We start from the raw sequence: 27,630 nt of genomic DNA on the forward strand, positions 1-27,630 counted from the left end.
GTCACAATAGCATCGAGAAAAGTTAAATACTTAGGAATTAACCTAACCAAGGAAATGAAAGACCTTTACAACAAAACAATAGTATTCTGAAAAATGAGAATGAAAAGGACATAAGAAAATGGAAAGAGGGCAGAGGGGGCGGGGGGCGAGGGGCAGCCCCGCCTCCCCCCCCGCCAGGAGGGGCCGGGCGGCCATATTGCGGAGCTGTTTGCGGCGGCGGCGCCTCTCCCCTCCCGCAGTCCTGCGCTCATACCAGCGACTCTCGCTCCCAGCCGCAGCCATGACGCCTGGTGCCGCCGCGCAGCGCTCCGGCCGCTCGGAGGGCGGGCAGGAGCCGCCGCTCTCGGAGGTGACAACAGGATTTATATACGTGAAGATTTTTTTTTAAAGACTAACAAAAGGAAAAGGAAAAATGCCGAAACCAATCAATGTAAGAATAACTACAGTGGGTGCTGAGTTGGAATTTGCCATCCAACCCATTACAACTGGGAAACAACTTTTTGACCAGGTGGTAAAAACAGTTGGTTTGCGTGAGGTATGGTTTTTTGGGCTGCAGTATGTTGATAGCAAAGGTTATTCTGCATGGCTTAAACTAAATAAAAAGGTGACACAGCAAGATGTTAAAAAAGAGAATCCCTTACAGTTCAAATTTAGAGCTAAATTCTTTCCTGAAGATGTTTCTGAAGAATTAATTCAAGACTTAATTAACCCAAAGACTTTTTTTCTTGCAAGTTAAAGAAGCCATCTTAAATGATGAGATATATTGCCCATCAGAAACTGCAGTCCTTTTGGCTTCCTATGCTGTCCAAGCCAAGTATGGAGATTATAATAAAGAGATTCATAAACCAGGCTATCTGACTAATGATAGACTACAACCCCAGCGTGTTTTGGAACAACACAAACTGACAAAAGAACAGTGGGAAGAAAGAATACAAAACTGGCATGAAGAACATAGGGGAATGCTAAGGGAAGATTTGATGATAGAATACTTGAAAATTGCACAAGATCTAGAAATTTATGGTGTCAACTATTTTGAAATAAAAAAAAGGGTACTGAATTGTGGCTAGGTGTTGATGCTTCGGGTCTGAATATTTATGAACATGATGACAAGTTAACACCTAAAATTGGCTTTCCTTGGAGTGAAATCAGAAATATTTCATTTAATGACAAAAAATTTGTTATAAAGCCAATAGACAAAAAGGCACCTGATTTTGTTTTTTATGCACCTCGTTTGAGAATCAATAAGCGGATTTTGGCCTTATGTATGGGAAACCATGAACTATACATGCGAAGGAGGAAGCCTGATACTATTGAAGTGCAACAGATGAAGGCTCAGGCTAGGGAGGAGAAACACCAGAAGCAGTTGGAAAGGGCACAGTTAGAGAATGAAAAGAAGAAAAGAGAAATAGCAGAAAAAGAAAAGGAAAGAACAGAACGTGAAAAGGAAGAGCTAATGGAACATCTAAGGCAAATTGAAGAACAGACAATGAAAGCCCAAAAAGGATATAAAATAAAAATATTAATGATTTACATATTAAAAAACAACTCAAAGAAGCACTGAAGAATGTAAGGGAGACAACATAAGAAAGAATATAAACATCTCTAGCAAGACAATTTCAAAGCAGTCATCTTTAAGGCAAAGGACATCCATTTTGTTTCTCCAATAAAGTTTTTCCAGGCTATTCTAAAAAAAAGAAAATGGAAAGATGCTCTTGTTCCTGAATAGGCTGAATGAATATTGTCAAAATGGCCATAATTATAATAGTGGTATACAGATTCAATGCAATCCAATCAAAATACCAATAGCATTCCTCACAGAACTACAGAAAGCAATCCTGAAATTCATACAGAATCAAAAGTTGGGTGTGGTGGCACATGCCCGTTATCTCAGCACTCTGGAGGCTGAGGCAGGAGAATCACTGGGATTTTGAGGCTATCCTGGGCCACAAAATGAGTGCAATAGCAGCCTGAACTACATAGCGATATCCTGTCTCAAAAAAACAAAACAAAACAAAACAAAGCAAACAAACAACAAAACACAGAAGAGACCCAGAATAGCCACAGCAATTCTGGGCAGTAAGAACAAAGCATGAGCCATTGTAATTCCAGACTTGAAGTTATATTAAAAAGCTACTGTGATAAAATTAGCATAGCACCAGCACAAACCCAGACATGTGGATCAATGAAACAGAATAGAGAATACAGAAACAACCCGCCGCAGATTCAGCTATCTGATCTTTGACAAAGGGGCCACAAACACACTGGGGGAAAGATAGCCTCTTTAACAAATGGTGCTGAGAATACTGGCTATCCTCATGTAGAATATGGAATCTAGACCCATATTTCTCATTGTGTACTAACCTAAAATCAAAATGAATCAAAGATCTAAATGTTGAAACAGAAACACTTAATCTGCTGAAATATAAAATAGATAAAATTCTTAAATGCATAGGCTTAGGCAAGGACTTTCTGAACAGAACTCCAGCTGCACAAGCAATAACATCAAAAATCAACAAATGGGATCATATCAAATTAAAAAGCTCCTGCATGACAAAGGAAACAACAAACGTAATGAAGAGACAAACCTACAGAATGAGAAAAAAATTTTGTCAGCTATTCCTTGGACAGAGAACTAATACCCAGAATAAAACTCAAAATATTAGACCCCCCAAAATAAAAGACCCAATCAAAAGTGAATAGACATTTCTCAGAAGGAGAATTACATATGGCCAATAAATACATGAAGAAATGTTCGATATCTCTGGCCCTTAAAGAAATACAACACTGAAATTCCATCTTACTCCAGAAAGAATGGCTATCATCAAGAAGTGAAATAATAACAAATGCTCACAAGGTTGCAGGGTAAAAGGGACCCTTCACCATAGTTGTTGGGAATGTAAACTTGTGCAACCATTCTTCAAAAAAGTAAAAGTAGAAATTTCATTTGACCCCGCTATTCCTCTTCTAGGTATCTTCCCAAGAGTTAGTCATCATATTACAGTGACACGTGCCTACCCATGTTCATACCAGCACAATTCATAATGGCTAAATCTTAGAAGCAGCCTATATGTCCATCAACAGAAGATAGCTTTTAAAATGTGGTATTTATTTATTGATACTGGGGATCAAACTCGGGTCCTTGTGCTTGCACAGCAGGCGGCGAAACCACTGAGCTAAATCCTTGGCCCTAAAATGTGGTATTTATACTCAATGGAGTACTGCTATAAAGTAAAATAAACTTGAATCATTTGTAGGAAAATGGATGCACTTTGAGACAGTAATGTTAAGTGAGAAAAGTTAGACACACAAGCTTAAATATCATATGATTTTTCTTATATGAGAAACCCCATGGGCCGGGGATTTAGCTCAGTGGTTTCACCTCCTGCTGCGCAAGCGCAAGGACCCGAGTTCAATCCCCAGTACAAAAAGAAAAAAAAAAAAAAAAGAAACCCCAAATATAAAGTGCAAAATAAAAGGTAACAGGAAACTGGGAGATAAGTCTTTTGCAAAAGGGAAGAGGACCAATAAATCGAGGGAAGGGGAAGGGAGAGGATAGGAAAAGGATTAAAAAAAAAAAGAACTAAGATGTGTTATGTACATGTACTAAGTCCTCGCAGTGAATGTAATTATGTACTGCAATCGTGTACTAATAAATATAAAAATTAAAGAAAGAGAAGGTAGTCAATAAATGAAACATTGTCAAGGAAGTTAACCACAGTGAGCATATGGTGCTTAATTCTGTTGAGTGGTGTGAAACACTTGTTTCAAGACATTCTGATTGGAGGGTTGAGGAAGCTTATGTGATTAAATACCCAATTATTGAGAGACAATGGTGTAGGGTTGCTGGTGGATGTGATTTCCTCAGCATTTGCAGCTGCATTTATAGTTGGCATGGTTAATTTTGTTTAGATGCAAACATCGGATAGCAGTACTATGTCCATGGTGGGAAATTTAATATTAAAATATATATTATTCTATCATAAATAGTGTTTTATTTTTTTCTTTATGTTATTTTGTTGATTAAAAATATGTAGCTAGATATTTATGAACACCACTTCAAGTAGTAAAATGCAGCTGTTTCCTAGGGCATTCGCCTTTCTTTCCACCTCAGCTGTGATCCTTAGAATGCCAATCATAGATGACTGCAGACTCCAGTTAGTTTTGTGCTTTAGTTGTAATGACAGTCTGAAATCTCTTACAATCAAGTTATGATAGAACAGCCCATCTAGCAGCAGAAAGAACCAGCTAGGTCATCCTACATCTATATTTTTTGGCAGGTTCATCATATGTTGACCAGGTACCCAGACCAGTTCTCTGAGTCTAGAAAATGTAATCAAGGGTTTGGAATCAGCCCACAGATAACTCAGTTACCATTCAGGTATTTCAGGTTGGGTTCCCCAGGAAGCAGATGCTGGATGGAGTTTGGCAAGATGTTTAAAATATTGCCGCTGGGGCCAGTGCTGTGGAACATAGGGCAAGCAAGCAAGTTCAGAGGAAGATGAGATATGACACAGGCCTTATGACAACTCTAGCTCGCTGTATGAGTTGTTGAGGAATACCAGAGTGGCCAGAGCTTTATCCTTTCACATTAGTTATTTAGTGTTGCAGTAACGACCAACATTGCCAACCTGGGAAGGGACACCACTTTGGGTAAGATAGCCACTGGAGCTGAGACAATCCTTGAAGGTTGTGACAGCTGCTGATTGTCCTGGAAACTTCCCCATAGCTGTGGTCACAGGCCGTCACTGAAGAAGAATCTTGGAAGTGTGTCCCAGTGCCCATCATACCAGGGAAGCAGAACCAACTCATCCTGAGCCAGAGCCTCAGATTCAAATGAAGCACTGAAAAATGGCTATGGATCATTTTCCTACTTTAGAAATAAAATTATAGTTTCTGCATCATCTTGTTAGTGTGAAGTCCTTTTGCCAGCATTTTTTTTTTTTTTTTTTTTTTTTTGGTATTAGGGATTGAACTCGGGTCCTTGCGCTTGTGCAGCAGATGGGATTTTGCCAGAATTTAAAGGAAGGCTAATGGTGATTTCCTATTTCTCCTACATTTATCAATTGGAATTCTATTGTACAGAAGACCTTTACCTTCTTAATTTATTCAATTATTATTCATATCAATATGGACTTGGTTTTATTTTATTCTATGGGCTATAGTCTAATTCTACCAATATTTCCCCATCTATTTAATAGAAGCTCTTCTAAGTTGGCTCCTATGTGAGAAAGCTCTGTCCTTTTGGGAGCTCTTTCTTACTTTATGGCACCACAAGATGTTCCAGACTTATCTTGTATTTTGCCCTGCACAGCTCCAAATCAACCATTTCTTGAGGAGTTCTGTTTCCTTTCATCAAAGAATGATATTAGAAACCAATATCTGGGGACTTGGTGTTCACTGCTACTTGGGAATATTTTCCTAAAACATAATACCACTATCATCCCTAAAAATTAACAATTGTTGAATATCACCTACTATCTGATCAATATAAAATTGCATCAATTGTCACAATGTCTTTATAGAGTTGATTTATTCAAACTAGGATCCAAACAAGGCTCACAGTTTTTCTTTTACTTGGTTTTTTTGTTCTAATCTATAAGTCTCCTCTTTTTCTGTCTTGCTATTTGTTAAGAAGCCATATCATTTTTCCTGTAGAACTTCTTACATTATGGATTTGGTTGATTGTATCTGGATGGTGTCATTTAACATCTACTGTTTCAGATTTGATTTTTTGTGCAAGATTTTTTTGTCCAGTTTTTTGTGCAGTTTTTATTGCATCACAGCAGAAGACCATATAATACCTAATTCAGCATTTATTAGTTGATTGTATTATAAAGGAAAACTGCTCCCCTTCAACTATTTAGTTACCCTGAAACATAGTATATATAGAAAAGACAGAAAGAACAAAAACTCGATTGTTTCCTTCACAATCTCTGAGTGACCAAAGAGACTTTCCCCTGCCATATGTCAATATAAACCCATGATTTTTTTGTATATCCTTTTATTGGTATATTTTAGGTGTACAATATAATGACATTCATCATTGCAGATATGCACCTTTACATATTCTCTTGGTTCTTATGTTTTCTCCCTTCCCCTGCCCTCCCTTCAACCCCTCCATCCCTCTCTATTTACAAAGACTTTGTTTCCATTTTTTCATTTTCTCATATTAATTCCATTCCCTTCTTTCCTTTCCCCTACCCCTCCCACTACCCCCTCCCCTTTGCCCCTTTTCTTCCTATTTCACATTAGCTATTAGCTATTACCCTGCTGGGTATCTTCCCCAAATAATTAAAAGAATTAAACCCATGAATTTTAACACTTAGTTTAATCCTTTCTGGCAATTTTTCTTTCTGAGGTTTAAAATTTTCCATATTTGGCCAGTGGCATCATCTTCAAAATTGGCTCTCGTGACATGACCCAAATATTCTTTCATGGCTTCCTTGCTTTTTGGTAGGACAAGATACTGTAGGCTTATCTTGTACAATTTCTTCCCTAGATGTGAAATCGGCCATTTTCTCACTGAATTGTGATTCCTTTTAGGAAGAAATCGTATTTTGGGGGCTCATTGGTACTAGATTAGTCTCTGATCCTAACCCTGTGTGTATTTTTTTAACTTAAATTTTTATTTTTATCAGTATATGTCTGTAGTAAATAATGATTACATTCATTGTAGGAAGTTAGTACATGTACACAACATCTTAATTCTTTTTACAACCCTTTCCCTCTCCTCACTCCCTACTCTCTCCATCTACATATTGGTCTCTTTCCCATTTGCAAAAGAAGTCTATCTCCCTGTTTCCTATTATCTATCTTTTATTTTATTTTATTTTTGGTACCGGGGATCGAACTGGGGACCTTGCGCTTGGGCGGCAGGCCGCGGAACCTATTTTATTTTTTAAAATTCTCATATGTCACCTGTTTTAGGAGCTGTCCGGAATTTCCCAGGCGGAGGTCTTCAGGCGGGTGCCTGTTAGTTTTCATGACAGTGAGACAAGAAAATCTACTCAGTGTACGTATACATGTATATAATAAATTTTATAAATTTTCAAATTTGTATTTATTTATTTTGCAAGGAAGGCACCCAATGCATAGGGGCATTGATCCTTTTTATAGTCCCCTCTGAGGCCCGGAACCTTTTCTCCACTCCCAGCCTATCCAGGGAAATTTTAGGCGGTGATACTTACTAACAGACTAACCAATCAAAGAAGAGCATGGGCTTGGGGACCCGAGCGTGGAGACTGCGAGGGAGGGGCCAGGGCGGGCGGAGGAGGCGGGGCTGCGGCCGAGGCTGGGTCTCGGTTGAGGGATGCCCCGCCTGGTGGCCAGAGGTTGGTCTCGTTTCCCGGCCCGCGAGCTACTGACTGTCCCCGCCAGCTCACCGACGTGACTTTTGATCTCCGATCTGTCTCCAAGTGTCTGCCGCCACTTTCAGGCCAGCTGCCGGGTCTTTACTTCTCGGGGTTTGTCTTCATGTCTTCAGTTAACGTCTCTTCCTGTCCCTCTCTGCTGTCTCCTTCTCCCCAGCCCTGGAGCGACACGGAGGAACTGGGGTCCCGCGCAGGTGAGCGGGGCTGGGAGACTGGAGAGCCCCCCCCACCCCGCCCCGCCCCAGCATTGGGGCCCTGGGCCTGTGGAGCATGGGCAGCAGCACCATTTGCACTTAGGAAATCCAGTTTTGATGGAACGTTGAGTCAGCCACCCAGTAGGTAGGGCCTGACAGAGTATTCTTAGCTATTCTATTTTTGATTTCTTTCCTTTAGCCAAACATAAACCTTAGATTAGGATTGTGAGTTAAGGGGAACTGAGAGCAGGAAAATTTCCTCTTCGTACAGAAGGGATCTGTGGGCTGCAAAAAGACTTGAGCTGGAATTTTGGAGATCTGGGATTTGATGCAAGTTTTGCTACTTAGTGGCCTGGAAACTAAAAGCAAACTGAAAACCAGAGTATTTCACTCCTTAACCTGCCCCTGCCTGCCCTAGATGTTTGCTGGTCTCACTTGGAAACTTGGGCTTCAATAAGCTTGCTGTGCAGCAAGCTTGTTTTTGTAGTAAGAGAAGCTACAGGTCCACATCTAATTGGAGCAAAGATCTCTACATGAAGCTAGGTTTCTTGAAAATGTATGTCCTCTGTTGGATGTACACTCTGATAGGGTAGACTAGGGGGAGAAAATCTACCTACTGACCCCTGGATGCCAAGAAACACACTTGACACAGGCTGCATAGGATTCCTCCAGAGTTTGGAAAATAGTGTTGTTAAATGAGAATGCATATAGCTTTCTTTGTGCTGTTGAGACAATGATTCTCCCTTCGTAAGAAGATACTAACATTTGAGGGCATCTGTGTCTCCCCTGTGCCCTCCAGAGATGGAATGATAGAGAACTTGTTTGGAGACCAGCTCCTGGGTATGGACACACATTGAGTTGCCTTCTGTCTTGCAGATGTCAAGGAAGAGGTGACACCATGCTCCTTCAACAGCCCTCTGTTCCAGCAGGAAGACAGGAATGGGATTACCTACCGGATCCCAGCCCTGCTCTATGTGCCCCCCACCCGCACCTTCCTGGCCTTTGCAGAGAAGCGTTCCACAAGCAGGGATGTGGATGCTCTCCACCTGGTGCTGAGAAGAGGGTTGAGGACTGGACACTCAGTACAGGTGATTCATCCCAGATGTTGGCCCGAGCCTCACTTTGTCTCTACAATGCTTTGCTCACTTTTCTCATCAGTGCTGGAAAAGCCCTGTGTGAGAGTGCAGGAAAAAACAGCAAAAACAGAGGCTCTCACTAAATGTTTGGTGTGTGCCAGGTCACACTGAATCTTCACAGCCATTCTGTATCATGGGTACTGTTGTCAGTCACATCTCACCTGTGAGGAAACTGAGGATCAGAGAGGTTGCCATTTGCTCAAAGTTGTGCAGTTATAATGTGAAGTGGGCATCAAACTCAGTCTCAAACTTCAGAGACCTCTGTGGTTTATTCACATTCATCTAATATGTGCTGTGCTTTTCATTTCTCTTCCCTTCAGTCCTCATAAATCACTTAGGGAAGTCAGCATTGTTAGTCCAGTTTTGCTGGTGAGAGATTAGGGTGCTCCAGAAAGTAAATAACTTGTTCAAGACCACATTTAGTAGATAACAGAGAAGGAAGTAACAGCAACAACCATATTCTTAGTACTACAAAGTGCTTTATGTGAGGTACATATTATTATCTCAATTTTACAGGAGAAATTTGGGCCAGAGAATTAAAGTGACTTGCTTTGGGCACATATGTAGTATGTGACAGAACTGAAATTGAAGAACTTGCTTTTAAGTAGCACATTTTTACTGATATTTTTGTGGGGAAAAGTGTTTGCTGCTCTTCGGGCCTTGAAGCTAAAAGATTTATTTCAAACCTCATATTTCTTATTGTTACCTTCTTCACTTTCGGAGCTGGCTGAAGTGAAGATAAAATGAGAATGATTTTTGAGAGTCTATTGTAAAAATTGTATAGCTGTCTGTCCATCTTTTGTTTTTGTAACAGGTACTTTAATCTCCCTAATCTGTTCTGCTTTTCTACTTACAGATACCTGAAATCTCAGCATTGAACCTTTATATCCATAACAGATGCCTTGTTCTGTTATAGTGCAAATGTCATTCTGCTGAACATGAGTTTGCCAGCAACCCCTGTCCTTACTTGTGACAACACTGGCTCACATTTCCCTATGGGAATTTTTTTTTACTTTTGGGAATTTTCAGTTTCTGTTCTTTCACCTTAATCTCACTGAGTCTTTGTGGCTTCCCAAGACCAGACTCCTGCTTGCAAGTGGCCTCCATACAGGCCCAGTCCTGCAGCCCAACAGAGCTTGGAGTTCTAGCTGTTTCATTATCTCTTGGATGAGTGTTACCTCTGGTCATGTTGCCCTACTTTCTGTCACAGCCAGTGGGCTGGTAAGCTTGCCTTTCTCATTTATTTCCTCTTCTCTCCTTTCCTTTGCGTTTTTCTTTTCCCTCCCTCCCTCCCTCTCTCTCTTTCTTTTTTCTTTCCTTTTCTTTTTTCCTTCCTTCCTTTTAAAAAAAATCGGACCACACCTGTTGCATAACCACATTGTTCAGTAGTCACATTTACTTGTTGTATAACCACATTGCTCAGTAGTAACATTGTTCAATAGTCACAACTGTTTTTTTGACATTGCTGTTGTTGTTTTGTTTGAATTTTGTAGAGTGTTTATTGGAAATAAGAAGAAAAGAGTTCTTGGTGGATACCCATCAAGAGAGGATTCTAGATGGAAGTCCAAATTGGCTTCTTTGTCCTGCTGTTGTATAGATAAGCAGAGCACAGGAGGCTTTGTAGATCTTAAAACAAAAATCATTTACTTAGTTGAATACTTTGCTGGATACTCTACATTTCTCAGTTTCTCCAGGCCTAGCCTGGAGCTTAGGGAGGAGCTGTTAATTTATCATACTCTGCCTAGCATACCTTTTACCTGGGAAGAAAGATTCTTATCTTAACCGTTCACTTTTTTTCCTTGTGTGTTCTTTTATATTTTTAAATTTAATTAGCTGCTTGAAGTAGCTCTTAATTTAGTGTGTTATGAGGAAAGGTTCTTATCTCTCCATTCTTATATTAACTTTTTATCTTTTTTCCTTGAGTTTTCTTTTACATTTCTTTTTGCTTTGTTTTTGTGGTGCTGGGGATTGAACCCAGAGCCTCACATATGCCAGGCAAGTGCTCAACCACTGGACTACACTAAGTTTAACTAGCTGCTTGAATTAGTTCTTAACTCAGTGTGTGCTATTTTTAAAAAAATGTAGCTGACTTTATCTTAGCACTCTGTTATAATCCCCCCTCTGAAGAAGTATTTCTAACTGTCATTAGGGAAGATGGATGAAGATTTCCATTTACCTGCTTTTTGCTGAGAGGGGTCAGTGTAGGGGGCTAGCAGAGATTTTCTTCAGAGAGCTCACCTCAGGGGCCTTTGGTAGAAGTCTTATTGGGAGAGTTGGCAATTATGGATTCTCTTCAGAGGGTTGATCTAGTGGACCCCGGTAAAAGGAGTTAGGCACATTCGACATTGGCTCCATCTGTACAACCATTTGGAGCTTGTCAGTCCAAATGAGAAGAAACAAGTTTACCAAGAGATTAAGAATGTACAGCCCAACACAAGAGCCAGAATGAAAGGACAGATTGGGGTGATTAAGGGAAGGAGCCAGGTCCAGACACTGTTAAGGGATTGGAGTAGGATTCTAACTAGCTGCGTCCTAGGCCTGTTGTGGAGGTTATCTGTAAGTTGGAATTTTTTTCTTATGGTTTTAAGGTCTTGTTCCACCTAATGTGAATTATTTATCCAAAGACAAGAAGTTTCATTTATCAGTGTGCAAGTCCCTCCGGTTTTGGTCAAAAGAAGATCAAGGATTCTATGGTTTTTAAAGGACTATTTCAGCTGAAGAATTTAAAGACTCTTGCTATATCTCTATAGCTGTCACCATGGCTCTTTTAGTCTTATTGAACCATAATAATGATAAGTTGTAGGTGTAGCTGGAGACTGTCAGCAAGGTCAGTGTAGTACTTGGAGCCCTTTTTAAAAAAATATCTAGCCTGTATTACTATTATTCTCTCTATATATCCTTTTGGTTATAATGTTCTGCTGAGTGTTTAAGACCAAGTTAAAATGAGAGTGTATTAATTAAAATTAACTCTGCTGTTTATATATATCAAGGTCAGTTAAGGCTCCTCAGGGATTACTTTTAGGGCCATGTACAAAGCCTTTCAGCTTTTAAATATTTTTTTTGTTTTGTTCTGCCAGTGTCATCTGCCAGGAAGAGTCATGGTCTTGCTTGACCATATGGCTTCCTTTGGAAGCATGGGAGACATTTTCCTTTTTAGTCGCTCTCCTTTAGTAGGATGTACAGTGGTTGACTCCTGTCCTCTGGGATACAATCTCTCAGGAGGGTGAGTGACTCATTGGAGTTGTAGGAACCTTTTAGAGGGATCCTCTCATGTCCTGGATCCTAGTTGACCTTGGAGGTCCAGGGCCAAAATATTGGCTGCCTTCAACCCAGTTACTCTTTTTTAGCTTTGGTCTCTAAGCCTCAGTTGTTGAACACCCAGAAGGTCAGTCACCAGTATTGAAGTGGGACCAGTAGGTTTTTTTTTTTAAACATTTGACTAACAGAGCTAAACTTTATTTCCATGTTTATTACATGTTTGTCTTTGATGTTGAGTACCTATTAGGACTGATTTAACATACAGCTTGGGAGAAGATTTGACATTCTCCACTGAATGGATTAAAAAGGAATGTAAAACTACAAAATACTAATTTAAATGTGAGTTCTAAATTATGGTAAATAACAATAAATACCTTGCTATTTTTCGCTAATTAACCAAGATGAATTTCATTATAAAAATTTTTCATAACAATTTATTTCAAGAAAGGAAATAAGATCGCTTCTCGACCTTTTGGCTAAGATGCAAGTGTAAGAAAGGAAATAAGGGATAATCATAAAACCATTTAAGTACAGGCTATAAATAAATTAAGAATTTTATCACACAACTTCTATCTTGTATTTAAAATTAAGATTTGAGAGGGATTAATTAGTGTTAACTATAGATCTAAGGACTTAAACCCACCTGCTTTTGTCAGAAAGAGTTAGGCTGACTTAATGGTGACAAAACCCAGTTCTATTTGGCATTCATGTTTCACCATTTGGTGCTCAGAATGGGGATGGCCAAATACTAAGTGTGTGTTCAGAAATTCAGAATTAATCAAATCAAGTGTCTCAGACCTAACAATTAATCATTCTACCTCTTGATCTATAGTTATGCACAAATGTATAGGTTTTACCATTCACTGAAAGTTTCAAGCCAAAATTCCTCTAGATATTCTGAGCTGCTAAAATTCACAGAACATTAAGAATATTAAGAACTGTACTGTAGTATAATTCCAATGTTTGAACATGGACAAAATAATGTGGATATCAAAGTTGGTATTGGTATAGTTTCTTTCGATTCTTTGTATGCCCCTTAGCACATTTCAGGAAGAAAGGTGTGTCTTTTCACTACTAATCTTTATTTATGTATACGAAAAAGGAACTTAAAATTATTTTCTCTCATGGATATAGAATGAAGACTCTTATAGTTTCTAAGTGTTTAGAATAATCTGCAAAAACCTATATTCTTTCTAATGCTGCTTCGACCTGATTAACTCATCTATCTTTACATTATCCCAGTGATAAAACATTTCCTTATGTAACTGTTCAAGAGAGATGATTTATGGCTTTTCAATTTTTAAAATTTCATATTCAGTGTCATATTAAGCTTTTCTAAACCAGTCTTCTAGTATTAGCTCCTTAAGAAAGGACAAAAGATAATGCCACATCACATTTTAGCTTCCTCCCTTTCCTGAAAACCAACATTTCTCTTAATGGCACACCGTTTTCTTATAGCGTAGGGCCAGTTCTCTTGTGTAATTTTGTGTAGAGGGACGTATTATAAACATTTCAGGCTTCCTGTGTTATGTGGTCTCTGTTCCAACTTCTGTTGTTGTATGAGAAAGCAGCCACAGTCACAGTGTATGTACAGAAAAAAGGAACAGCCCACCAGTTGTGGCCTGTGGGGCAGCATGTGTGGCCAGTCCCTACCGAAAACGAACAGGCTTAATATATGAGAGCAGTTTGGAAGAAACTGGTCTCTAGTCAGAACCTAGCAATTAATCACTCTAACACCCTGAGGTCGAACACTTTGAATTCAGTTATCTTCTTTTAGTTAAGATTCTTCTACTAAAACTCATTACATCATCGTGCTTTTTATCAGGAATAATTTATCCTCATTTAAGAACTTTCTTTTTTTTTTTAAAGAACTTTCTTGAGTATTGTTATTGAGAAATTCAACTTTAAAATTAGTAAAGGCTATCCATACAAGTTAATATCCAATTTAATTTTCTAAAAACTTAATGAAAAATATAATAGAATCAAAATATTTAAAATAAGTACACTCCCTACCCACTCCAGTTAATTCATTTAAGTCATACCAACTATAGAATATGAAAAATAAGTTCAGAAGTATAATTACTTTAAAATACTTTCCACTTTTGTCAGTATTTTACATTTATATATATATATATATATATATATATATATATATATATATCTGTAGTGGAAGCAGAATTTCTCTCTAAAAACATTATCTCCTTAAAATCTTGAGGTGCATATTAGAGTCACAGGCAATATCTGACATATAAAACTGTAGTACAGGCCTTTCAAATTTGGCATTTCACTGGTACAATACAATGACCAAAGTATGCAACTGTACAGTGTCTAGACATTCTAGTTTTTCTTAGATGTAGAATGATCAATACATATTCTACAAGGGGCAGTGAGTTTAGTAATTCTATAGGGTATGTCCTGACACAATTTCAGTTGTACAGTAACACAAACAACTTTGTTAAGGCCATGTTTTATTTGCTGATTAATGGACAAAAGGCAATGTAATTTATTTTCAAGTATTTTCTTGAAAGTCTGTGCTCATAAAAATCATGAAAAGTTGGAAAGACTGTTAAATCACTGAAACTTTAAATATATCTTACACAATCTTGTTTGTACAAAAATACAAGTTAGGGGCCGGGGATTTAGCTCAGTGGTTTCACCGCCTACTGCACAAGCACAAGGACCCAAGTTCGATCCCCGGTACCAAAACCAAAACAAAACAAAACAAAAAACTAAAAAACCAAAGATACAAATTAAATATAAACATAAAGTAATCATGATAATTTTATGCAAATCTGTTTTATGTGCTCTTTAGTTATATATAAAAGTTTCTTGGTTCTGTTACTTGTGAAATGATCAATACCAGATTGAGTTACTATCTTTTGGCAAAGGGCCCTAAAAAGCTTACTTTAGCATTAATCTTTCACAATGGTTATGTGTTGCCTAATTTGAGATCACCTAAACACTGGAAACAAACAAAAAAAAGGGCAGTTATGTCCGTAAACCAACAAATAATTTGGCTGTAATGTATCATAAAACACCAAGAAAGCCCACACAGCTGTACAATACACATTATGTACTGCATACTCTCATTCAGGGGCACGTGCGCGCATGCACCCACTCATAGGGCAAACCCTAATGAGGCGCTACTTGCAGTTCTATATTCAGCTGTGCATTCTTTCTTCATCAAACGGATAGCTTTCGGTCACCTTTCCATTCTAGAAAACAGTATGGAAAAGATCCTGACCATATTCCTCAAGGTCTCCTTTTCCTTCCTCAAGTGTAACAAAATTCCCTGCTGGTGTCCTATATAATGATAACCGTCCCTTTTTGGACCTTTTGTTGGGATCAGCAACTGGGTCCTTGAAGACATTAATCCCAAGGCCATAGGTGACAACATAGCTACACTTGAAGGAACAATTCAGGAGATCTCTGGTTAACGTCTGCAGCAAAGCTCCACCGGAACCAAAGGCAAGATTTTCAATGCTCCACTTTTTTTGTTTCATGCCTTCTACAGTCTCTTGTAGGGTATTAATATCTACTCCATCCCCTTGAATAACTCTAAGATAAGGTGGCAGCAACTTGTAGCCTTCTGAGTTCTCAGTTACAGGAAATTTCTTACCTAAAATAACTAAAACCTTTAATACAGTATCGAGAGGATTTCCAGAATCAGGTCTGATTATTAGTGGTGCCTCAGTACTTCTTGACAATATTAAATGCCTTAGATCTTCACCCCATATTTTCTCACATGCATTATAAATGTCATAGCTATTGCTGACCACAGATACAGGCACTGATGAAAGCTGTGTTACTATGTGTTCAAAAGCATCTTTTTCATGGTTTTTCCCCCAAGCTGTTATCATACTATGTTCTGCTGCTGGAACAGAATAGCCTGGAACAGGATCTTTTGTGCCATAGTATTTTTTAATTAGAGCAGTTCCCTCTACTGTATCTGTTCCTTTGAAGTTAACCAAATGAGCAGATTCCTCTATGCTAGCAGTCTCTTGGGAAGAGACTCCTCTGTAGCCAAAATTGTGTAACTTGTATTCCAGACCATCTAAGTTACCAGAAATTTCTAACAAATATTTGGCCAATATTTTCTTCTGCTCTCTAGAATTTGTGGCCACTGTGATTGGATACTAGCATTGAACAAGAATAATCTCAATCCAGTTTGTAAACCAGTAGCACTCTGGATCAGTGTTTTCCACTGTGAAGAGAACATTTCCTCTGGGAATGACAGAGCTCTCAGGAATGGCCTTTACTTCTATAGGGAGATACCCATCATATTTCTCAAGAATGTAGTTCTATCCCTTTTTTTTCCCATTAAGTTTATTGGTACATATTAGGTATAAAATACAGTTACATCCATCATTGGTATCTTGTACCATTACATGAGTATCTTAGTTCTTATTTTTTTCACCTTCCTCTACCCTCCCTTCACCCTCTCCACCCTTCTGTATTTGCAAAGACTTTGTTTCCATTTTTTTCCTTTTCTCATATTTTTCCTTTTCCCTTCTTTCCTTTCCCCTACCCCTCCCCCTGCCCCTTTAGACCTTTTCTTCCTACTACACAATATCAATTCTACATTTTTAAAATTACAATATCAAGATCTTGGAGACATTACCATAGATTTTACAGAATTTAAAAGGATATAGAAGGCATATTACAAAAATCTTTTTTGAAATAAATTCGACAACTTCTAAGCAGTACCTTGGAAGACAAATTAATGAAACTAACTCTGGAGGAAATATAAAATTTGAATAGCGCCTGTTAAAGTATATTGCTAGCTTGAAAACCTACCTATATGACAACAACAGGCTAATATACATTTTAACTGATAAATTATATCAAACATTTAAGGCAGGAAAAAGAAGGAACACTTCTCCCCACATTTTAGGAAATCAACATTGTGCTAATCCTAAAACTGGATAAAGGTAATAGAAGAAAAAAGTATGAACACAGATAGAAATTTGTTTAACAAAACAAACTATTAGAAATCAGATCTGGCAGTATGTAGAAAGTGGTTTTATTATAGGGATGGCAGTGTTAGTTCAGCATTGAAAGATCCACCCCCAAAAGTCATCATTTTAACAGAGGAAAGGAAAAAGCCATATGATCCTGTCAGTAGTTGCAGAAAAAGTATTGGACTAAATTCCACAGCTGTTCATGGTAAAAGCTATCAGGATACTAGAAGTAGAACAGAACCTTCTTAACAGATTAAAGACATATACTCCATACTTCCAGCAAAAATGCCTTATATGAATGGAAAAGATACAATGTTTTCTCCCTAAGGTGGAGAACAAGGGCAGACATGCCTACTCTTCATCTGTCCATTAAACTTTGAAACATGGGCCTAAACCAAAATATTCTGGCAATAAAATGACACAAATAGGATAGGATTGGCAAGGTAGAAGCAAAATCTTTATATGTAGGTGAAATTATCATCTACAGAGAAAATACTAAGAAATCTCTAGGAGCCCCTAGAACTTGTATTTGAATTTAGCAGGATTAGAAAACACAAGGTATATATATAAAATTCAGGTCTATGTATACTTGGTATAAATGAAGAATTGGATATTGAAATTTAAAAGTTATGTAGGAGTACAAAGGACCTAGAAAAAGAAAAAGAAAAAAAAAACAGTGTTGGAAGACTTTTAGTACCTAATTTTAAGACTTCCTTTAAAGCTACAGTAATCAAGGCAGTGTTGGTGTAAGGAAAGACATATAGATCATTGGAATAAAACAGAGAATCTAGAAATAGAACCACACATATATGGTCCACTGAGTTTTGAAAGATTATTTAACATTAACATTTTATAGAATATAAACTCAATTCAAGAGCCAAGGAAGAGATAGTGTTTTCAGCAAATGGCACTAGAACACCTCGTATCTGTATATAAAAAATTAACCTCAACCCTTTATTTCCATACATAAAAATAACTTGAAGAGATCTATGAACCTAAATATGAAAGACTAAAACTATAAAACTTTAAGAAGCAATTATAAAGGAAAATGTTTGTGAATTTAGGGTAGGCAAGAACTTCCTAGGATACAAAAAACATGATGTATAAAAGGAAAAAATTGATAAATGAGATTCCATCAAAATTTAGAACTTTAAATGACATTGTTAAAATGAAAAGTAGTCCTTAAACAGACCATATTTACAATGAATATAACCTATGACCAGAATATATAAAGAACTCTTAGAGCTCATTAATAGACAATCCAATTAAAAAGTAGACACAAGAAGATGATAAATAGCCAGTACAGCACAAGGAAAAGTGTGCAACACTAGAATCAGAAAATGCTAATCATGAACTATGACAAGATTGAATTATACACTCATTAGGGAGATGAAGTTAAAGGTTTTAAAAGCCTTGTCATGATTTTTTCTTTTTGTTGGATTCTCCCCCTTTGCGTTTAATTTGTCGCACCCAATGGATTGATTCTGCTGGGCTTCCTGGTGTGATCCTCATTGTCTTTTCCTAGGATATTATCTAAAATTTTTTGAAGTGCTGGTTTGGTATTCATGAAGTTCCTAAGGTGCTCTTTATTATGAAAGTATCTTATTTCTCCATCAATTTTGAAAGATAGTTTTGCAGGGTACATCAGTCTGGGTTGGAGGCTGTTTTCCTTTAGGCCTTGAAATATGTCACTCCAAGCTCTTCTTGGCTTGAGAGTTTGCATTGAGAAGTCTGCTGTGAATCTGATGGGCTTTCCTTTGTATGTGATTTGTTTCTTTTCTCTCACTGCTTGTAGAATTTTGTTCTTCTGTTAGGTTTCTGGAATCCTAACTGTTATATGCCTATGTGTAGATTTTTTTTGATCAAGCCTAGTTGGAGTCCTATATGCCTGACTTATTTGTATGTCAAGTTCTTTTCTCCTGCTTGGGAAGTTTTCTGCCATCATTTCTGCGAACAGTTTTTTTTATGTCATCTGCACTCTCTCCTGTTTCTTCATTGACTCTAATCCGTCTCATGTTATTCTTCTTTGATTTCTGGTGGTCCCTTACAATTTTAAAGCAATTTTTCTTTTCCTGGTCACTAATTGCAATCTTATCTTCTATATCTAAAATTCTATCCTCACATTGGTTCATTCTGCTGTGTAGACTTTCAATTGAGTTTTTAATCTCCTGGAAATCTGTTTGTATCTGTTTTATGGATTCCATTTGTTTCCTATGTTGGGATTCCATCGAGTTCATCAGCTCCTCTATTTTTTTTTTTTTTTGGTACCAGGGATTGAACTTGGGACCTTGTGCTTACAAGGCAGGTGGCAGAACCACTGAGCTAAATCCCCGGCCCCTTCCTCTATTTTTTTATCTGTTTTCTCTCTAGATTTATTAGTCATGTCTTGCACTATGGGCACAATCTCTGCTGTTATCTGAGAAATTATTTCTGATTTCATTTTTTCCAGATCCTCTTTTGTTGCCAGTTTAGGTTGTCTAGGTGGTTGAGTATCAGATTATTCCATCTTGTTTCCTTTTGGGGTTGCTGTAGGTGATCTGGAAGTCTGTTTTTGAGGCTTGTTTATGTGTCTTCTCATTTCTATGGGAGGGGGGGTGGTGCTGCTGGCACCGGCAAGGCTCACCTCCTCTGCCCTGGGAGTGGTGGAAAGGTGGCCAGGGAGCCTCCTCCTGGGCACTGGGATTGGCTCACCTCCTCTGCCCTGGGAGTGGTGGAATGGTGGCCAGTTAGCTTCCTCCTGGGCGCTGGGATTGGCTCACCCCATCCCTTTTCATTAAAGACATCATCCTGGAAATGTTCTTTGTACACCTCTTTGGCTTCCTGGATGTTCTCTTTGGTCACAACTTTACCTTTTAAGAACTTATTAAGAATGTACTGCAACCCATAAAATATTGTTTCCTCATATTTCCCCTTCTTTCCTTTGGAGTTTTCAGTCTTCTTTTCACGGCATTCAAAGTAGGAATGAATTTTGCCTGTGTTGGATGGATATTGTTTATAGTGAGTAACCTTGTAGGAGTCGGTGGCCAGGAGGATGTTGAACTTGGCTTCTGCCACAGTGTTCATCTCGGGCCGGAATGGAGGGGCTGCTCTCCGCGAGGTCCCCCGGTGTGCCTGCGAGGAAGGAGAAAAACGGGAGCAGTAGGTTTAACATTCGTAAGCTTATCTGAATATTGAGCACTTTGAAATATAAATTATGGCCAGAGAACCGCTATCTCTTATCAGTCATAGTTGAAGTCAAGTTTCTGTATGTAGAATGTTAACGTATAACAGTTATAAAGTCTTTTTTTTTTTTTGCTTAAATTCTTTTATTGGTACATTTTAGGTATACGATACATTTACATTTATCATTGGGTGCTTGTACCTGTATGTGATGTATCTTGATTCTTATTCCCCATTACCTGTGTGCCCTTCACCCCCTCCACCCTTACCTATTTACATAGACTTTGTTTCCATTTTTTTCCTTTCTCATAATTTTTCCTTTCCCTTCTTTCCTTTCCCCTTCCCCTCAGTTATAAAGTCCTACAGGGAAGTTTGAAATCAAGGTCAAATATAGCCATCTTCCCATAAGATTTTTGATGGACATTATTATATTAGAGCTGTTAGGCTTTTGTTATTTCTCAAATACATTTAAAATCTTATTTTATCAATTGGTTACCTTGTCTAATTAGAAGATACTGTAAATGACAAACCCTTATTTAAATTTGCTATCTTTTAGTAAAGTGTCATTTAAGTAGAGGGCACTTGTTTATAGATGTAAATTATAGGTTATTAATCCTAGTCTCTAATTGTTAGACTGACATTGTTTGGATTGGATAGTGTTTAGATACAGCTAACATAATTATAAAACAATCACATGGACAGAAGCCTGAAAAGCATTCCACCATAAACAACTTTAGTCTGGAAGTCATCAGAATGATAAGTTCTTTTTCTAAGTTTTGTATTCTCTAAGGTTTGTATACTTGGGAAACATAAATGTATTTAATATATTTAATATAAATGTATTTAATATATGAGGTTATACATGAGGTTAGCAATAATTAACATCACAGCTATATAGAAATATTTATATATATTTACTTAGTTTTTGCTCTTAAGGCAAAATTTAGACTTTTTTAATAAGTTTATAGGATGTGACTATACTGACAAGAGTTAAAGAACATCTTTAGACCTTTTAAAAGTTTAGGAAACAGTATTACTGATCGCAAATAGACATATTCCCCAGCATACAAGTGAATCTTATTTATACAGTAACAATATTTAATCAAAGCCAATAGATGTAGATTAAGTTTTAAATAGCAGGACCAAATTTTTAAAATTAATTTTATTGATACATTTTAGGTATACAATATAATGACATTCATCATTGTAAATTTGCACCTTTACATAATCTCTCTTGGTTCTTATTTTTTCCTCATTTCCCTGCCCTCCCTTCAACCCCTCCATCCCTCCCTTTTATAAAATTTTCTTTTTCTTTTTCTCTTTTTTTAGTACCAAGGAGGATTGAACTTGGGACCTTGTGCTTTTGAGGCAGGCAGTGGCACCACTGAGCTAAATCCCTGGCCCCCTTTTACAAAGATTTTGTTTCCATTTTTTCATTTAAAGCATGAATTCTTTTTTTTTGGTCCAAATTTAAAGACATGTCAAAAATTTTCATTTTATATGGATATAATGTATATTATGTAAAAGAAAACACTTATTACTTTGTATCTATTAAACTTATGTAGTCTTAAATCTATAATCTTAACTTTAAAGCTGAAGACTCACATTTTGCATATATGTACATATACATACATAATAGATATGTCTAGTTCCAGATATATTGGTTGTATCATAAACTAAGATAATAAAATAATAACTGTTCATTTAACCAGTTATATCCTGATTTTTGAAAACATTTTTGTGATAGTTACTTTTTTCTCATTGCTGAGACAAAATACCCAACACCCAAAGTTAAAGAGGAAAGGGTTTATTTAGTTCACAATTTGTAGAAGTTTCAGTCCATAATCAGCTGGCTCCAAGGCAGGGTGGAACATGGCAGAGGGGAATTGCAGAGGAGAAACAATTCTTGGCACCCACATAGTAGCAAAAGCAACAAGGGACATTAACAGTGTCTTTCTGCCCCTTTTATCTTATGCAGACTACCAGGATTAGGGCAGTGCCAAACCAATCAGTGGACTGATCTAGTAATTGGACATCCTTAATCCCAGCATCACACACTCCATATTCAGGCACTTCTGAAAAAGCCCTATGACTGCATGAGGTTTTGGGGGTACATCTAGACACAAACCATAACAATTTTTCAAGTTTACATTTAAATCTTTAAATCTTAAAACTCAATTTCTTTTTTTTTAAGCAAAAGATTTACTAGTATAATTTAGATATACATGATGATAACATTCATCATAGAGAATTTGCACTTATACGTGATATATCCTGCTTCTTCTTTGTGCCAGAAATCGAACTTAGGACCTTGTACTTGCCAGGCAGGCACAGTGCCGCTGAGCTACATCCTTGGCCTGCCTGTTCCTTTTTACCCATTCTCCCTCACCTCAAGCCCCCCTCCCTTCCTTATATGCACTTTGTTTCCATTTTTCCTTCTAGTTTTCCTTTTATTCTTGTCCCTCTGTTTCTCCCTCCCCCTCCCCTTATTCCCTTCCCATTTGAACATTTTCTTCTCCTTTCCCAATATCTGTTATGCATTTTAGTTCTTATTTCCACTTTTGATTTCTCACAGCATAGAATGTGGTACTTAAACATAGGTGTCCAATTTATTTCACCTAAGAGTATGATCTCAAAGTGGATCCATTTAGCTATAAATGTCTCACATTCATCCTTCTTTATGGCAGAGTAGTACTTCTTTTTATATAACAACCACATCTTCTTTATCAGTTTGTTGGTTGATGGGCATTTGGGCTATTTCCACGATTTAGCTATTACAAATGGCCACTATAAACATAGGCATGCATAAATCTGTGGTAAGATGCTTTTAAACCTTTCAGGAAGATACCAAGAAGGGAAATAGCTGGGTCAAATGGAACCTTTAATTTTAGGGTTTTTTTAAATTAAGTTTTATTTTATTTTATCCCATTCTTCCTCTCAAGCCCCCTCCCCTCCCTGTGAACAAAAGCTTTGTTTCCATTTTTTCCTTCTATTTTCACTTTTTTTCTTGACCCTTCCTTTCTTCCTCCCTTCTCCCTTGTTCCCTTCACATTTGAACACTTTTTTCCCATTTTCCAACATCCCTTATATATTTCGATCCTTATTTCCACTTTCGGTTTCTCACACCAGAGAAACAATGGGGTATTTAAACACGTGTGTCTGATTTATTTCACTTAAGAGTATGGTCTCAAGGTCCATCCATTTAGCTAAAATGTCTGAAGCTCATCCTTTATGGAAGAGTAGTACTCCATGATATAAAAAAACCACTCCACCATCTTTATCCACTCGTCGGTTGATGGGCATTTGGGCTGTTTCCAAGATTTAGCTATTACAAACTGTGCCACTATAAACATGGATGTGCATATGTCGCTGTGGTATGGTGCTTTTAATTCTTTTAGGAAGGTACCAAGAAGAGGTATAGCTGGGTCAAATGGAACCTCTAGTTTTAGTTTTTTGAGAAATCTCCACACTGATTTCCATAGTAGTTGCACCAGTCTACACTCCCACCAATAGTGGAGAAGGGTTCCTTTTTCCCACAGCCCCTCCAGCATTTGTTATTGGTTGATTTCTTGATAGCAGCCATTCTTTCTGGAGTGAGGTGGAATCTCAGCATTGTTTTAATTTTCATTTCATGAATGACCAGTGATGTTTAACATTTTTTCATATATTTATTTGCTGTTTCTAATTCTTCATTGAGAAGTGCCTGTTCATTTCAGATGCCCATTTTTTGGATTGGGTCTTTAAATTTGGGGGCTCTGGTTTTTTTCAGTTCTTTATATATTCTAGATATAGTCCTTTATCTGAGGAATAGCTGGCAAAATTTTTTTCCCACATTGTGGGCTGTCTCTTCACTCTGTTGGTGGTTTCTCTTGCTGTGCAAAAGCTTTTTAATAAAATGAGATCCCAGTTGTTGACTCTTTGTGATAGTTTTTGTGCAATTTGGGGTTTCATTCATAAAGTTTTGCCTACACCAATGTCTTTGAGAGTTCTACCTATTCTATAGTCTACCAGATTTAGTGTTTCTGTTTTAATATTTAGATCTTTGATCCATTTCAATTTTAGGTTAATGCATGGTGAAAGATTGGGTCTAGTTTCATTCTTTGGCATGCAGAAAGCCAGTTTTTCACCACCATTTATTAAATAGAGTATCTTCCAGTGAAGGTGTAAAACTCAATTTCTTAAATAATCAAAAACATTTTAATATCTTAAGAAAACCTTATTGTTTTAGACATAGAAAACTTAAACCTTTTAATTACAGCCAACTTAATTATATATATATATCTATAATAATTTTTAACATTTGTCGGGGTAGGGCTTAATAAGACTCTGGGGAAAAACTTAAGCTACCCATCAGTGGAGAAAACTTATGCAAATTGGTTCAGGCAGCTGCTTTTTCAGCCACCAAGGGGAATTTTGTCTAGTAGTTCCTCAGGCACAAGGGCCCTCCTTATTTATTTAACAGTTACCTTAGATGACTCATGAGAACAAAAGGATAGCAGTTAATACTCTAAGCTATAATAGGTTATCTTTAACCTAGGAAAACTCTGACGTATACACAGAAAACAATAGACCTTGTACTTTTAAAACCAGTCTTTTAAGATATTATCTTCATTGGCTAACAACCTAGACAAAAAAATGTCACCAGCTTGTAAAGACATTTTTACTTTTATCAACCAATTTAAATTAGCTCACCGTTAAGCCATGCGAACCAAAAACATTAGGGCTAATATCATGAGTGTCTATTTGTGTATAAGCCAACTAAAATAGAACATAAATCTGAAAACATGTAGAAACGCTCACATTAGCCTAATCATATATAACCTTTCAAACTTTAAGGTTTTAACCTATACTCCTCATTTAAACCTTAAGCCTAGCAATTTTTTTAACCTTCTAATTTTTTAGGTGAGTTTGGCTATCCCCAAAACCTATACACTAGTTTTCTATGGAAAATCTGAAATAAGCCAGAAGTTTATAAGGACAAAAGGAAAAAAGAAAAAGGAAATTGATATAACCTCAAAAATCTTTAATGAAGCAGCTGCAAGTATTTTAACCAGTTATTAAAACTGATTAAACAGGCAGATGAGCAAACAAGAAAACAAATAGGACATATAAAGCAATCACTTCTAAATTAGAGTGCACTCTTATATGTATTGGCTATGCCGAATTATAATAACCCTTTTTATAGGTTTATGTTTATATCTATAAATAGACTAATCAGAACTTTTCCTAGGGAGTATCATAGCATTTTTTTAGGTGAATGATAACAGAGATCTCGTGTAATAAATTACATTAATAAGAGTCAGAAGAGGGAGAGAGACAAAAGCTATAAAAATTGTTAGAATCTTTATTTATTGTCCACCCTTATTATAAAACTAAGTTTGAGACCTTGTCTCTTTTATACCTGTGAAAGTAAGGACTGTTTTAAGAAAGATCTGGCCCGAAGAGGCCATCTTCCCTGGACTGTATACCTTAATCTGAAATAGCTGTAATCATAGTACAGGCTCTTTTGGGCCCTCTGTATTAGTTACTGGGCCAGTGATGGCAAAGCTTTTAGAGACAGAGTGCCAAGTGTAACCCCAAATCCACTTATTTATTGCAAAGTGCAACACTGTAATTAAACCTGAATACTGAGGTTTTAGTTTAGAAAAAACAGCTCTACGTTAACATCTTTTGTCTCAAAAGAAAAACACAGTAACATGAGTGCCATAGGTTCAGGCCACCACTGTACCTGCAGATCACCACAGCTGTTTCTTATGTAAATATTTCCTCCAAAGGCACAGACTTGTTAAAGGTACAGTGTTGTAATTTATATATTTCTCCGGCAACCACCTTTTCTCCCTTTTTTTTTTTTTTTAAGAGTTGAAGATCGAATGTAGACCAGTTTTGGTATTTTGTTTGTTTTTCAGTACATGTTTGCAGTACATAATGTTCACATTCCTTGTGGGGAGTTGGTACACCTATGTAACTCATCTTACTTCCTTTTTTCACCTCCTTGTCTTCCCCTACCTCCCCCTCTATCTCATGATCCCCTTCCTATTTGAGAAATGTGTATCTTTTTACTTCTTATCATCTAACTTTATTTTGCCTTTTATTTATATTTTGGGTTTCTCATATGAGAGAAACCATGTAATATTTAAGCTTGTGTGTCTGAATGATTTCATTTAACATTATGGGGACCAGTTTTTAAAAATACATCCTAGGAGGGCCGGAGATTTAGCTCAGTGCTGCCTGCCCTGCAAGCGCAAGGACTAGAGTTCAATCCCTGGTACCAAAAAAAAAAAAAACAAACAGACACACACACACACACACACACACACACACACATATCCTAGGAGGAGTAAGTCAGAGGCAACAGGAAACATGAGACCCACTGTGGGTCCTATGGAGATGTTATATGTATTCAAAGTGTCCATTAGGGTGACAAACCTCTTGTCCCAGGGGGACACATGAAATATACATCTCCTTTGAGGCATCCTCCAAACTGGGATTCTACCAACCCACAAAAGTGAAGGTCAGCTTCACTCTAAGGTCATCTTGGCTGGGGCTGCTGTCTGACTGATCAGGTCAGATGAGCTAGCAAGACAACTAGTGAGGCACTTGGAAGGGCAAGCTCACCATCCTGGAGAGATGGAAAACTTGGTCATTCAAGAGTCCAGCAGCCATGAGGAAGGGGTCAGCACAGATTTACCCTGGATGAGCTGCCACTGCCAACTGTGTTGTGTGTTGAGAGGGGAATCCCAAAAGAAGAAAAGGTGGCCCACTGTGAGTTGCTCTGGCCGGGACTGTCAGTTGTAAGCAGAAAGCAAGGCTTTCTGGCTAGGGCTGAAAAGAACTCTTTAGCTTGTATCTGACAGGCTGTGGCAGTTGGGGTCACAACCCTGTGGCCCTTGGGTCCCTAAATTTTGTTCTGTCAATGAAATTATCTGTGCTGTAATGGCCTCACCTCAAAAATACCAATTAGTCCACCCTACCCAGGCATTAATTCTCAGGGGAGGTACAGGGTAGAAGGAATAGGAGAGTGAGTGCCTAATGTGACAGTAGTTTTCTGTGTAACACAAAGGAACTTTACCTACAGGAAAGAAACATAGCCTATCTAATAAATAAAACCTCCTAGATATAATCATAGTTAAATGGAGGGAAAAAAAGGAAAAAGTTAAACATTCCCATCTCTTACTTCTGTCTATCTCAGTTTGCTGGATTCAAAGTCCAGGGTGCTTCTGGTGAGACCTCCAAATTATGAAGCAGTAAATTTTATATAAATTCAAACTGTCTCACAAAATCAAAGAATGAAAACCACAGACAAAAGAAAATTAGGACAATATTTATCAGAAATAGTAAGAAGAAAAAGCTTTTGGTGGGGATTCTAAATTGAAGTCCTCAGATTTGGCCACTTTTAACTCATCTTCTCTTCCATTTATTTAGTTTCATTCTCTAATTCACTTATTTGCAGAGTCTTGAAGTTAGAAGAATCATCAGTCCAATCTCTGTCTCAATATAACAATTTATATTCCATTGGTGGCGAGTAACAGCTCAGTGGTTAAGAGTATAGCTT

At 37.5% G+C, this 27,630-nt stretch overlaps 1 protein-coding gene and 2 pseudogenes across 3 annotated transcripts in view; 2 read left to right on the forward strand and 1 right to left on the reverse strand.

Annotated features, from left to right (window-relative positions):
* Positions 1-397: 397 nt before the first annotated feature.
* LOC101719463 (radixin pseudogene) lies at positions 398-1,576 on the forward strand (annotated as a pseudogene).
* Positions 1,577-7,264: 5,688 nt separating this feature from the next.
* Neu3 (neuraminidase 3) overlaps positions 7,265-27,630 on the forward strand; it is a 54,767-nt gene continuing 34,401 nt past the window's right edge. For all 3 annotated transcript variants that reach the window (XR_015451484.1, XR_015451485.1, XM_004863233.4), the window contains exons 1-2: positions 7,265-7,564; positions 8,441-8,652. Coding sequence is in view for 1 of the 3 variants with exons in the window: in XM_004863233.4 (XP_004863290.4) it covers positions 7,474-7,564; positions 8,441-8,652 (303 nt within the window). In the remaining 2 variants the exon portion in view is untranslated. The remainder of the gene's footprint in view (positions 7,565-8,440; positions 8,653-27,630) is intronic.
* LOC106010951 (nicotinamide phosphoribosyltransferase-like) lies at positions 15,091-20,417 on the reverse strand (annotated as a pseudogene).

Source organism: Heterocephalus glaber, unplaced genomic scaffold (genome assembly GCF_053883595.1).
Source record: "Heterocephalus glaber isolate CG9 unplaced genomic scaffold, H.glaber_assembly_v1.0 deba00001428, whole genome shotgun sequence".
NCBI lineage: Eukaryota > Metazoa > Chordata > Mammalia > Rodentia > Bathyergidae > Heterocephalus > Heterocephalus glaber.